General features: G+C 39.9%; 1 protein-coding gene across 1 annotated transcript; it reads left to right on the top strand.

Moving 5' to 3' along the window:
- The first annotated feature begins 2,133 nt into the window (after positions 1-2,133).
- On the top strand, positions 2,134-4,826 carry LOC122411899 (uncharacterized). The gene is made up of 3 exons (XM_043420973.1): positions 2,134-3,027; positions 3,679-3,845; positions 4,060-4,826. Exons 1-3 carry the CDS (start codon positions 2,629-2,631, stop codon positions 4,265-4,267), a joined length of 774 nt encoding a protein of 257 aa, XP_043276908.1. The 5' UTR covers positions 2,134-2,628; the 3' UTR covers positions 4,268-4,826.
- Positions 4,827-15,084: the final 10,258 nt, after the last annotated feature.

The following is a 15,084-nucleotide window of genomic DNA, read 5'->3' as shown; positions in this document are numbered from 1 at the left end:
CGCATTATTCGGACGTGGATTATTCTATTATTAAACAAGCAACCTCGTCGGAAAAGTCTGCATTCGTGATTCACTTTTTTTTGTTCATCCTTTTTATTCGTATTTCACAAGTGCATATTTCAGACAGTGACATCCGAGTGATTTGATTCAAGAATATTTTCACGGTCCACGTATTACAGCGGCGTGTTTTTCCTCTCAGTACTTTTAAAAATATTCATTCACCCTTTGTACGACAGAAAAAAAAATAATTAAAAATGTTTCATACATCGACGGTGCACAATGACGCCGGAAGAGGTAAAAATTTAATTATTTTCCTCATCGACGATCCTCCGGAGGTTACCGACCGGAGGGAGAGCACAAATTTCGTCGGAAGAATATCCCCCCTGCAAAGAATATTATATAAATACTCTATGTTATACCACAAGATGATGCCCCACTGCTGGGAGATAAACTCTCTGGACAAGCTGAAAGAAAATTTTCGCTGGAACGCTTTTCCCGTCGCAGGTGTGAAAACTCCAGAAAAAAGTTCTTCGCGAGCTTTTCGTTCGCGTTATGTTAGTATATATCATATACGTTATAACTAATATAGCGAGAGAGTCACTTCGCGGTATTACAAGGTTGCATCTTGCCTTTCGTTTTCATCGCATTTTTCATGAATTTCAGAAATAAAGCGCCGTTATTTGGTTTTTTTAATTAAGTTCAACTACACTTTTTTTTAAAGCGTTAAATCTATTCTTTTAATTATATTTTGAATCGAATGAATTAACGATGAAATTGCAACGATCTTCAACGTGAAAAAAGGATCGCAGCTGCAAACATTTTTTTTTTTCGAATTCGGCGCGATTTGGATTTATCGTTCAGAAGAAAAATTTTATTTTGATATTATTTTATAGAGTGTACTCGAGTTAATTCAGAAAACGTAGTTATAACTATTGCAAAATTGTTTGTTCATCAAGGCGAGTTTTAAATCAGAGTGGATCGTATTATGTGAGTAAAATTGTTGATCAAAGGTTCGAAATTTATTCGAAGCTGGGGAAATGATGAAACGGCTCAACCATTACTTCAAAATTAGATCTAAAGCCGTTGCGATGCCTATATTTTGATACTGCTCGGCGAAAAGCCAATTAAGTTAGCTTGATGAATTTTTAGAGTGTCATTTTTCATGCGAATATGTTTACGTGGTTGCGAACATGCTGGTAAAACTTCGATGAAACTTGGCCACTTTTTGCAATTAATATTCACGCGAATTCATCGTTATTCCAGCGAGTTTCGCGCTCAAGTAAATAGCTTCATTAACGTGTTGGAAATTCAACGCAGTTACATATTATTTATGCCTATGTAAATATTCAGCGCATGACGCAGAGATTTAAAACCTATGAATATACGTACTCGGAACGTGTCTGAAGTTTTCAAAGCCTCGAAACAGCTGGGAGGGGCATACTGAACAAAAATTGGTTGAGAGAGAATGTGTTTAGAAAACACATCGAAGATATAGTGCAAATCAAATCAGATCGAGACAGATAAAAGTTTGTTTCAAATAGACATTTAGTCTGCTGCTCCTATTAGAATTTAAATGTCTTATTCAAAGTTTTATCTTTCGAAAAAACTTCCCGCCCAATAAAAATAAATCAAGCTGGTGATACTACAAGGCGATAAGTCAAACCGACCGAGCTCCTATACGACTGCGAGAGGAATTCAGTTTTCAAAGGTAAAAATATTGCGTAGCGATTCGATCGAACAATCGAACATTTCGAGCAATTTTTTTCTCTCGAAAATATGTGGAGAATGGCTGACTGATCCTTACACCAGAAAATTCGCAATCGAAAAATTCTTCATACCGAGAAGAATTTTCGAAAATAATCGAATTTAGTGATCCGCGCCTTCGCTGTCGATGTGCATCGAAAAATAGTAAACATTCTTCGTATCAATATTCGAGTTCGTGTACATCGAAAATCCAATATTCTAATATAAAATACCAGGAACAGACTTCAATTCGAGGATCGAAATTGAGAGCCCTGGTCGAAAATCAACGCACATTTCTCTGTAAAATACGAAACACGGTATGATGGATAAAAATTGCATGACTTCAAACCCAATTATTTCTGCTTGTATATGATATTTGTCATCTGCCTGCGTCAGTCGCTGTGGTTATGGGTAGCTTCGTGAAAAAATGGAGGTTATTCGAGGAAAAAAATGAACATGGTGCGAAAATTTTCATCGTAATTTCGCCTTTTGATGCTTCGCTGAATGCATGCCTTGTTGAGATTCTATGATGTTGGAAACTCAAAGATTGCTTATCGTTATCAACATCCAGACGCGTGGCTTTCACATTTTGTTGATACAATAACTCACGTGAGAAATGTTGCTCGCTTATTTACAATACATTTATATATATTTAAGAATCAATGAAAATCTAATATTTGTTCACGCGAAGTGGAATCACTCGCAGAAATAATCTAATCAATTAATCAGACTATTTGAACGCGATAAGAACAGCACTTGTGTGCGAATGAAAAAATCCCTTATAAAGAGTGCATTTCATCGAATGCGGCAAAAAGCAACGTGGCAAAAGACCAAGCGAACTGTAGACGCGATACAATAGAGAAGATCGTCAATTTATATGTTTCCATGGAGAACACAAATCACAATTACGGAAGAATCGGTGAAAAGTGTTCTAACGGTGCATCGAGAGTATGGAGATTGATCGAAAGTTCTTCGAAATCGAATGGAAAAGAGATTGAAAAAATATCTATCGAAAGCATTCCTGAGGATCGTTACGACGAAGCAGTGGACTTTCTGTGCAAGTACTATATTGCGGATGAACCATTGTGTCAAAGTAGAAACATCAATAACGATCTAGTGGCGCTCGAGGATTTCCGACGAGAATGGCGAGAAACTCTAGAGGAAGGTATTTCAGTGGGCGCTTTTTCAATGGGTGAAAATTTGAGTAAACCCGAGCTGGTGGGACTCAACGTTCTTTACATCGGTACGAAAGCAGTCGATGCCAAGGAAATGGAGAAAAAAACTGTGAGTCACAAACCAATCAGTCACCTATTTTTGGCATGCTATTCCAACACGAAAACACAAATTAAAGACAACGAATACCGATCTCAGTAGAAATAAACCGAAATATTCAATATGGCACACTTTTTCACCCGTAGACGCCACACTCCCTTTAAGGTCACACACTCAGCACACTGGCGCAAATTTGCACTTGGACTTTTCAAAACGTTTTTACTTCATCCGTGAATGTATGGAATTAATCTTGCAACGAGACTTTTAGGGGTAATGAAATAGCCGAATTGAAGAAAGGAATTTTTAAGTTTTAGACACTTGAAATTTTCGTAAGTGCAAATTTGCAACAGTGTCGTGTCTATGGGTTAATACGCATTATCAAAAGCTCTAGCTCATAGAGAAACTCGACTATACGAACTTTCGAATCCCATTTCCAGAGATTAAATGATTGGAGATATCTATTAATTGATATTTTAATACTCCATTAAGTTGTTGTCTGTAAATGGTTAATTATGATGAAATGAATCGATATTGATAAACAAACACATATTCACATGTTTTCACCGAAGTTAATTTCAAAGGTTCTAAACGAGAACGTTCCTCTGAATAAATAGCCCAATGCAGTATGCTTAATTAGAAATTATTTTACCATAATTGTTGCAGTTCAACTCGACCAAAGCCAAAGAGCTGATTGAAATGTTCGTTCGTGTGCGAGACGCGACTGACATATACAAAAAATATGAAACTGATATTTACCTCGGGGCCATAGGACTTTGTGTGCACCCACATTATCGCGGACTAGGCTTAGCAAAATACATGCTCGATGCAAGGTAAAGAACGAGATGTTGGGTGAGATTTTTTCCTTTGAAATATGGGCTGACTATACCGAGCTCTCGAGAACGTTATTGAATAAGTTTTAAGAGATTATTTCACAACATACTATTTCAAAACACAAATCACCTGAATGCCAATAATGCGTAACATATGTGAATAATGCCAAGAGCCAAAGGAGGACTGAACCCCATGAATAAACATTCGTTTCAGAACTAAAATAGGTCAGGAACTTGGTATTCCAGTAACTGTGACCATTTTCACTGGACCCTTGTCCCAAATGGCAGCTGAACGAGCAGGGTTTGAAGTCTTGTTTGAACGAAGATACGATCAGATGCTGGACGATAATGGCGAAATCATGTATCCAGTGAAGGGGTCTAAAATGATTAAAGTCATGGGAAAAAAATTTGAATCAAAATAAGATCAACGGTGACATTACTGATATCTGAATAATCGTCTCCCCTTAATAATTTCCACTCCGTAATTCGAACCTAAATGCTCATTTCACTGCTTTTCGATTTTTCGTCCAGTTAACCTCGAAATGTAAATCGATATTATCCTATAAGTAATTAAAATATCGGCGCAGATCGAAACCCTGTTCGTCGCTAATGTATGTCGTTAATTTAATTTCACTATTTGAAAAATCCAATTTTCTTCGGTAATCTATATAATTAAATCTGTTGAACTGCAGATTATAAATACTTCGTAGCTATGTATGTATCTGAAAAGTTGGGCGGCTCCAACAGTCCATAACACGAGGTATCTAGATGCATCGAAATGTCATTAATCATCACCCACAAACGCTTCGACGAGCAGACTAATTAAATGAGTTCATGCGCTTATTTACTGTCCATCGACGCTCACAAATTTATACACAGTACATGTGCCCGTAAAAAAGGGATCTTTGCGATTGAATTCTGTCATGAACTATTTAACAGGATTTATCAGGAAAATAAAACCTTCGACGAATGCTTAAAAAAGAGATTTTTGATTTTTTTTCAGATAATTTTTCAAAGTGAAGGGAAAAATGGTTTCTAAATTTGAAGACTTTGAAATAAAGTATTTTAGAAAATTCACCTCTTTTTCGTGGTTCTTATCGAAGTTACGTTACGTTAAGGGTGGAAGATCAATTTTCCATCACACTTTTCGGCAGACCCGCCGTCTGTCATCAGAGAAACTCGTCATTTATGTACTCCGCCGGTCTTCCAATTTCTATCATATTTTCGTTATTCCTCCAAATGGATGCCCAATGATGTCACACACTGTTCGGCACGTTGAGAATCCAATGGAAACGACATGAATACCTGACCACTCGGACGTCCGATGGATTCGTTTATTCAAATCGTGTCCATTACGTGGGGCGATTGCTCATAATTGAATTATGACCAGACGACAAAAAAAGCAGATATGAATTTTTAATTGAATTCTCCAATTGCCTAGTCGACGTCATAATCTCACTTCATTTTGAGGCTAATTGTAAACCGAGCATATACTTATTTTGGCAAATAAAAATGTTGTGAGAAGACGTTGATGATATTGAATATAAAACTATCTTTACGGCGTTGAATTATTAATTCAATGAAACTGATTTTTTCACTGCTCCACCTCGATCGGAGGAAAGATTTGACACGTGAAGCACGCCGGGCAGTAAATTTGAAAATGTGTATAAAAATATTGAGCTTGAGTAGCATAAGTTGAGGAGAAAATATAGCCAGATGTCTGTTGCGTCTGAAAGTGTCGACGCAGCATTCATCAAAAGGCGCACACGATAGGACGTTATAAGGTCAAACCGCGAAGAGATAAGGCAGAGGAATAATGTGGTACGTAACTGGTGCAAGAGAAAATGAGAGAGTGAAAGAGAGCAAGGAAGGAAGCGAGAAGAAGTAAGTCCTGCATGCATACACATTCATGGTTTGAGTTCGGTGTGCCGGGACAAATCCCGGCGAGGGCGCGAAACAAACTCTGATGTTTACACAGCGTTTACCGGCTGAGGGCGCGGGTAATTACCACAATCCCACGAAAAGCTCACGTGCCACGAAACGCCTTCAACATCAATCACTTTACCGTCGGTGCGATACGAAATTCCACGGAGAACGACGAGGGGTGGAAGTGGCCGGTGAGGGAGGATAGCGAGGGGGTGGATATGGAAACGAAGCATGGAGGGTGGAAGCGAAAGAGAAAGAGGTAAGACTTGAAGTATAGCCGACAGCCACGCGAAATGTTCGGCACGAAAAACACAGCACGAGCCATAGCAGCGAGCCCGGAACAAAAGCGTGGACGATATGCCGGACGATGCTTTGCATTTTCTGTCGAGCGTTTGTATGCAGTCAAAGCTCCTTCCAGTAATCGCATTTACAGTGAGGTATTGAGCACGAAAGAAAGACTCGTCGTTTCTGAGCTATAAAACTAATGTATGCATGCTGTTACAAAGATGTTACTTCACGAGGAATTTCGTTCGCCTTTATTGACGAAATCGTCAAAAAAGATAGCTGCCAAGTGGAGAGATTGCAGTTTGAATTAAAGTTTCATCGTCCCCTGCCATTTCACCAGTATAATTTTGCTTCGCGTATAAAACGTCTGCGATCATGGATTTAACTGCGTTCATATGTTACTGGGGCTGAATTCAAAATGATTCTGTTCCGACGTGGTAATAAAGGGGAGTACAATAGCGTACGGCAGATGGGAACTCGGTGGTGAGCGTATACGCGAGCTTTCCATGGGCGGCAACCCTCCAAAATCGAGGGCTATGTTTAACCATTGAATTCTGAAAATTTACAGCAGTTCTTTGAAATCTTCAAAATACCCAGAGTATATTCGGAGGAGCAGTGAGCCCCCTCCTAGCACCCAATAGATTCGTTATCCAACCGCTGAGAAGCATCGGCAGGAGAGCAGAATAATAGGAAGCCTGGAAAGCCGAGCTTGCACTAAGTGTGAGTGCAAGTGTCCGTGTGTTTTTCTCACATGTTAACGGATCACTGGAGAAGCAGGCAACGGGGCTTCAATGCTATCCGGACGAAGCCTCCCAGCTTCGGAAACCACTCACGTATATTGCTCCAGGGAATAAGGAAGTGAGGGAGAAATAAAAGAAGATGATGCAGAGCTGCCTATTAGCTCTTTGCGCAGGATCTTGTTCTTGGGTATCGTCTCGCGAATCACTGTATCGAATCATAGATTAGCGAGGGGTTCATGCGCATGGAAAAAATTCTTGGTATCTTCGAGCAGTGACTAGGCTGGTTAAGGTGGAGTACACTCGAGGAAGGAATCGCACAATAAATAATCGCGATGTAAGTTGACTGCTTCAGGGAAGAATAGCTAAAAGTACAATTCGAAGCCGATGCCGTCAGCGGCTCAACGAAAATTAATAATGAGCGGATAATCCTTCAAACGTAAGCAATATCCGGACAATCGCTATGGCCTCACCGGTTAGAGGAAAATCCCCAAAATTACATTCTTGATACCCAGGTGTTCGATCTGTCAGCTTTGGCAAGATTGAATGTTGATTGATAAGCTCCGTCATGATGAGGCACGTTGCGGAGCTAGGTTTGCACGTAAATGGTCAGGGCTAGACACCAGGTGGATTGAACACCACGGTGAGGGCCGAGGATGAAACTTGTTGGATATACCACCCTCGGGAACCTAATGAAGGGTCGAGTTTCCGAGCTTGGACATCAGACCTACATGCTCTGTACGTACACAACTACTACATGGGGAAGTTGGTAGCCGAGAGAGAGATAACACGCCGCGTTCAGGTTCCATATGGGTTATGCATCGAGGTCTTCCCGCCTCGGAGTCCTCACAATACTGCACCATCTGGGTCCGAAAATCCCGTGGATCCAAGACCTGATTTAACGCAAGGTTCAACCCCGCGTTCTAACAAACGTTGCACAAAGCTTCAAATTTACTCAGACAATAGAGTATGACTCTAAGACGGACATGCCTTGTAGATCAGCTCCTCTCTGCTTCTGGAGCTTGCATGTTCCATTATTATCAAACAGAATTCTCGTTCAAGCACAAACGCCTGCTCCGTTCTCGCATGGCTTCCTGTGCGTCACCTTATATGACTCGGCAACGCGTGTTCATTAAACAAGGTTAGTTAACCATTAATGTAAAGACAATACTGATTCACTCACCGTTCTCATCCTCAAGCACGCGGTGAATCCCTATCACGTGACTCACACACTAAACAAAAATATATAGGCATGGAATAACAAGTACCGTCATAACTTTCATACCATTCGAGGATTCGTAACGGTTGCGCGCTATTTGATGAATTGAAAAAAACTGTTCTACTCAGAAAATGGTCGCGACCAATGAGTCGTTACCGAAGATGTTTTTTGTTGCTGTTTTTTGAAGAGATTCGTATTTTCGAAGGCAACTCACGTTGGGTCACCTTTTCTTTTGGACCATCCGGACGTGCCTGGGAAGATGAGGGACTTTTCGCGCTATATTATCCACGAAAATCCAACACGATTTGGTGCCCCCCGTTTTGGAGCAATACCCGGTATTTTCTCTCTTTCTCTTTCTCTCATCTCCGTTCCCTACAACTTTCTTTCACAATCTGTTTGTTTCCTTCTCTCCGGAATGTGATGAACGCGTTTGATTCAGGACGAAGCTCCTCTCTTGTTACCGTAATGTATACAGAGATGCTATGCTTTCCGGCACATGGTACCGGTGAGAGTCGTCCACGCCACGCTCAGACTGATCGAATACGTGCGCCATTCTGTACAACCCAATATCGAACTAGAAGTAAATGGAAAGAGAGATGAAATGAAAAAAGTAAAATAAAATAAAATAATGAAATGGCACTCTAAGTAATGCAAACTTTAGCCAATATTATTTCGATCAGCCATGTTTATCTAGAACGGCTCATTACAGGAATTTTACTATCGCGATAACTCTATAAGTGAAGTGATAAATTTGCAAAAGAACCTCAAGACCGTGCATCTACATCTAGATGTACGTTCAAACTATAGCAAATGTACAAATAGCGATTGTATAACTGCCACAATAAAAACGAAGTAAAACACAGTAAGCTCGTCCGTTTTTATCCTTATCGGCGGTTTGCTTTTCTTCCCTTCCTTTGCTCACCGTACGTATTTATAAGTCATTCTTTCTTGTGTTACTCGGGAAAAGAATCACGCGACACACATTCGCAGTACTTTTTAGGTAAAAACAGCACGAGAGACAGAGCGGGGGAAAAGAGTAAAAAGCAGGGGACGGTGGAATTGAGAAAATTACTGCATAAAGTTCTTATACGAAACTGGCAAGCTCGGGTAGCGCTTTGCTACAGCATGCCTCGAGCAGCTTTAATGGCCTTACAAATCTCAGTAAAGTGGGGCTATTTCCTTTCGAATCGGGTCTCCAAACGGCTGGCCCTCTGCTTCTCTTCAACTCTTTTTCTTTTTCTCACTCTTTCTTTGCTCGTCTTGATCACACCCCATACACGGTTTACCTCCTTAACCCATCATTTTTTTCAGCCTGCACCGCGCCACACCGGAATCGTACGTTTTTTGTAGGGGGTATTACGTAGAACATCGAGCATAATGTAAAACAAAAAGTAAGCCCGTTGTTAAGAGAGTTCTAGAGTTCTAACTAAAATATCACTCGCGCAGTCGAACTCCATCCAATTCGCAAGGGTAAGGGGGAAATAAAAAGTTCTACTGGAAATACATAATTTATCGGTGGCTGAATAAACTTAACATAAAAAATAATTAGGCTGGCAGTAGAGGATGCTTCGCATGAAAAAAAGGAGCATAAATCAACGTACCATTTGAATTAACGACTTTTTCTGGCTCTTACTTCCTCGCAGGGTGACCGCATGGGGCTTTTAAATCGGAATGACCCTGCCATCTATTTGTGAAAGCTCTGGGAGCGCTTCACTCGAAGGTTTACGAGCTCCAGGATTTTTTTGTTCGTACCCTCGAACCAGGACATATTTGAGCTTCGTACGACTTACAAACAGGACTGGATCATCTCGAGGACTTTTTATAACCTCGTTGACAGTTCTGGAGGAGTCAGCATAGCTCGCTCCACGTCAACTAAGCTCATACACTTTTTCATCCCTTTTTTAACCTCCTCCAACCTCTCCTCTGCTTTTTCCTCTCTCATCCCAGTTTAACGCTTTGTATTGGATCATTTGTATAAATTCTTCAAAATAAATGTGTAAGACTTCCACGAGGATAACAAACGATGTTGTATTAATAAATCACTTCCTTTCTTCCCTCAATGTCTCCGAACTTCTATTTTCATCTCTGGAATTTGAATATCTTTTTTCTCTCTCTCTCTGGATAATGATTTTACATCGAACCATTCTCAATCGAAATCATTCGTGTGATTGGCGAATGCTGTTTTTAAAGCGTTTCCCTTAAAGACATCTCTGTATCTGTCCGAGTTTCTCTCTCTCTCTACCTCTTTCTCTCTGCTTTCAGCGTCTCTACCTCGACGTCATTCATTTCCGTGAAACGGTTTATTATTTAATTTCCGCGGACCTCCGCCTCGAGTCAACGGATTTTCATTCTGCTTCACATTTTTTCTCTGCGTATCTCCCATTTTTCTCGTTATGCCAGTGGTGATCCGTTCTCACAAAATTTCTATTCACTTTTTCCCGTAAAATTTATACTAAAACTTCGTATTAAGAAAATGCTTGAAAACTAAATATAAGAAAAGTAAAATATAATGGTTAAACTCATGTTCCTAGATTTATTCTTAACTATCTGCTTTAACGACGTATTAAAATGGGTTTTCTCGTTTCGTTCTTTCACACTGAAAATCCATTTTGAATGTCAACTGCAGTTTTTATCTCGTATGTTTCACCGTGAAAAGAAATTCAAATAATAAAATATAAAAATGGAACGATACGAAACGGGAATAGATGTTTGATTTTTTTTATTCTTCGTTTTATAGAATTTCCCCGAGATTCTTGATGCTCTAAAAACTCAGTCGTTCAGTTTTGACGGCGGAACGTATCGATAGTTCTATATACGAAATATTCCACCGAGCGCTCGGTCCAAACTTCGAAAGCGGTGCGTTTATTAGTTCTTTGTTTTTCATCTTTTAACAAGCGACACAACTCGGCAAAAAAGTGAATTTTTATGTTCGAGAAGCGAACAATATAGCAGTCGTTAGTGTGATCGTTCATTCAAACGACAAAACTTTGGACGAACGAAATGTTTATGAACGTAAATTCAAAAAGCTTCTGCGTATTCATTTGAAAGTTGTACTGCTGTGAATTTTAAAACTTTGTGAATTAATTTCCGCACTTCCGTAATCAGCGGAATACCAATGAACAAACATCTGTCTGGGCAACACTAGAAAACATCGAGTTGAGCATTTTTCTTGAAAAATATTTCCCGGAAAGGAGACAAATAATATTTTATCTACAAAGCCATAAGGTGATAAGTCACTAAAGTCTGACCGACATGAAAACCGCGTGTGAGTAAATCGTCCAGGGAAGAATCCAGCGGGTTTCGTTTGTGAAAGAGAGAAAATGTAGGAGAAGAAGAAAAGTTGTTGGAAGAAGCGAACGGTAAATTTAGAGAAGTTTGTTCAAACGTGTATTCACGATCCTTTGCATCAGACGCAACAACGGAAAAGTACGCGTATATATACATGCACGCGCTTGAGGAGGAATATTTTTCGTGAAGTGAATTTATCGAGGATGCTCCAGGGAAAACAAGTTGATGAAATTGAAGGAACGATGTACCGGAAAGATATTCTCCATCTCGTTTTTATCACTATCGTTTTTCGCCCAACCAAATGACTATACATATAAGAAGCGACTCCAAGTATAATCTGTTGATCGAACTAAGAGCAAACCATTTTAGGCATTGAAAAAGTGTTTGCTGTTAAACAGGTCACCGCGACATTCGATATTTTGGAAACTCGAAGAGGACCTTTCTCGTGCGTACAAACAAGAGAGAACATTTGCCCATTTTATCAAGAAACTCGGTAAAGTCTCGGGACAATCGCATTGGCAGCCCTTTCGTCTGCTGGCCCGAGGCTCTCGCCGAGACTATATATTCATTCTGAATAAAACGATTCGCGGTCGTGGAGGTAAAACTGGCATGTCGTTTTGTTCAATTACGAAGATCGGGACAATAAGAAAGGCCAACGAAAGTACGTCAACAATAAGTGTTTAGAAAACTTGACAGTTTCATCGATCTCTCGAGTGAGGCCCTCGGTGCACGCCTGTTCTCTTGCTCGATTTCGGCGGCGCTTGACCACTGAGTCAACGACACCGACTAACATTCGACCTGTTTCGTCCGGGATCTCTCACGTTTCACATGCGATTTTACATATTTTTGAAATTCTTTTGTCTGTAGGTCTCTTCGAATTCATAAAGTAAAAGTTTCATTGTCGCGCGTTCTCTCGATTTGCCCTCGAGCTTACTATTTTCAGTGAATCTTCATATTTTTAATTATTATCCGAGATAGACTTCATTTTAATAATAATTGATCCATCGAAATTACTCCGTTTCCAATTGATCTTCTTCACTGCGTGAAAATGCGATTATTCTCGCGCACTAAATTAAGTCTTTTCTTCGAAGCATCATCGATTTGATATCACCTCAACATTTCTTTTCGAATTTTAATTGACTCTGATAAACAATCCTTACTGCTTAATAAACAGACAATTTTCACTTGTTCATGAAATCTTCGATCTTCGTTTCTTTTCAACAAATTTTCTTGTCAAAAATTATCGTTAAAAAGTCTTTTTAACAAATTTACTGTGACACCGTGTTGAAATGAGCTAAGGCTCGCCAGATCACTCCTCTGAGAAGTTATTTTTCAGCATAAGAATTGAAATGATCGTGAAAATATAGTGCACAAGTGCAGCACGTTTTTGACATAGTTCAACTATTCTGGCACAATGTTTTCGCTTTGAATGAAGTTGCGTGCTCCGAGTAACGAGGCTCAGACAGGATTGAGGAGCGAGAGAAAGTCAAAACAATAGTTTGAATCGCGAAATTGTAGAATCGATCTCACTTAAAATCCCTCGGAAAATTAGTATCCGAAAAATGTAATTGCGAAGAGAGTAAGAGGAGAACCGGAGCCTGCTTTTTCTTGCGTCGACCGCGCTTTGAGGGTTCAGCAATGTTCAGAATATTGGTATATCTATGTGGGATATGGTAAGACTCGAGCGCGAAACGAGAGAACTGTCTCTGCTTTCTGCACGCTGGCTTCTTGCACATTTGAGCCACCTCCTCTTCAAGATACGTGGTAGAAGATCGCAAGACGCTTAAAGTCGTCGGGGATGAGAGAAAGAAAGATGAAGAGAGCAAGCGAGCAAAATCCACCTTTCGTCGTTCCAAGACTCGGCTTTCAATTTGCATCTGATCTAGTTTGGAAGAGTAACTTTTACCACTTCAACCACCCTTTCGTTCGCTCATTCCTCCCTCCTGATCTCTTCTCCCATCCTAACCGGAAGCTTCTGATGCTGCACGAGCGCTCTGCTACTCGCGCGATGCGCATATCAACGCCCAAGTATGAGCGACGTTCTTATACCGTGTTTATATCTTCTCTCCATATATCTCGAGGGAATAGAACACGCCGATGTATTTCGCGACGCTTAATTCAACGAGGCATTTCCTTGCCAAACGAAGTTGACTTACGCACATGTATGCTTATCTTGTTTGCTTAAACGTACGTACCAGAGTAACCGAACATCTACGGTATTTGTCCATTGGAGAGATTGCTCGAGTCGTGTAACCTTTGAATTTGCGATCTTTTCTTTTTTTTCGTGCGCCAAAGCTTATATTCATTTTGGCACGAGGAAATTGACGTGGAGTTGTAATGAATTTTGTCTAAAGACACGCAACCACATATTTGATCTGCCAAATCGTATTTTGCACCGACACTTGAATCAATTTTAAGTTAATATTACACATTATTCGAAATGTGTTACGAGATTCGAAAGAAATTCAGCGCCATTCGAGACGTCATCGGTATTGATCGATTGTTTATGAATCAGCAGCGAGTTTTTCATCCTCGTCAATTCACAAAAAAATCATGACATTAAGGAGTCTCCCGTTCTCTTGAAATCCGCATTTTGGAGCACCGGAAATGAAACTTTTCAAAGCAGTAGCAATATTTTCAAATGAACTTGTAACCTAGTTTTTTTCTCATTCGTCAAAAGTTAGTGTTAAATTTTTGTTGGGAAAAACTCTCCCCTCTCGATTTTCCAATCCGAATTCCCCATTTTTTATCTTGAGCTTAGATCAGCTTTTATTTTTCACATGTTTTTCGAGTACGTGAATTTTTGTCAAATTTAATTCCATCGTGATTTCCGAATCGCATATATAAATGATACATTAGGAATAAACAATAATGGTAGTAAAAGGTTTGCGTGAAAACGTCTAACTCGAATGATATAAAGAATATACGAAATTCATTGACATTCGTAGCTTCGATCTCACGTAACTAATGTAAATGTATACAATATCGATGGGTTCACGGTGAAGGAGGAAGTCGTGTGCCCTTTTGACTCCATCGTTTCTCTATACGAGTCAAAATATATCTACACAGGAGCCAGGACAATCCATCTTCTTTGTGATCCTGGCAACGAAAGCTCTCGGGGCTAACCAAACGCTGAAATGCCAAGGCGGAATAAGCTACGGGAAAATCAGTAGAAGCTGTAGCTATACAAGCGATAGCTTTCCCTATGCAAATCGCCAGTGTCGCTTACCAAAACCAGTTCGGAAAGAGCGATCGATTTATTCTGTTTTTCTAATCGAAAATCGCTTGGATCAATTTAAACCGTTGAAAAATGTCTGCTCAAAAACTCAATTCACTCGCTCTCTTTAATCAATTTTTATATGATTGGCGAAATTTACAATTGGCGAGTCATTTACTAGGAATGACTAGAACAAACCCGAACGAAACGCCTGAAAAAATAAAATACTTCGACAGAGCTGACACCTTGTAATAAGAAGAGCGAGTGAGCGATCTAATGCGTAGTTGACCTTTGCTGCGTTCTTCTTCCGACACCTGTCATCTCGTTCTCTATGATGAACGTCAGTAGACAATAAATAAATATAACGAAACGAATCATTTATTTGACACGTTCAGTGCCATTTTCTTGGTATAGAGATTATCCAAATGGACGTCCAAGTATTCTCGCATGAGAATTGCCACGAAACTTCCATGATATCGTCGCCTCGAATCTCGATTATTACATTTTTTTGTCCGATCCATATAATATGGAAAAATCAGTTTACCACGAATTGAGAGGCAGTGGCTC

The sequence above is a fragment of the Venturia canescens genome, chromosome 6, assembly GCF_019457755.1.
Source record: "Venturia canescens isolate UGA chromosome 6, ASM1945775v1, whole genome shotgun sequence".
Classification (NCBI taxonomy): Eukaryota; Metazoa; Arthropoda; class Insecta; order Hymenoptera; family Ichneumonidae; genus Venturia; species Venturia canescens.
The sequence above is the reverse complement of the archived record's forward strand: the minus strand, read 5'-3'. Positions and strand labels throughout refer to the sequence as shown.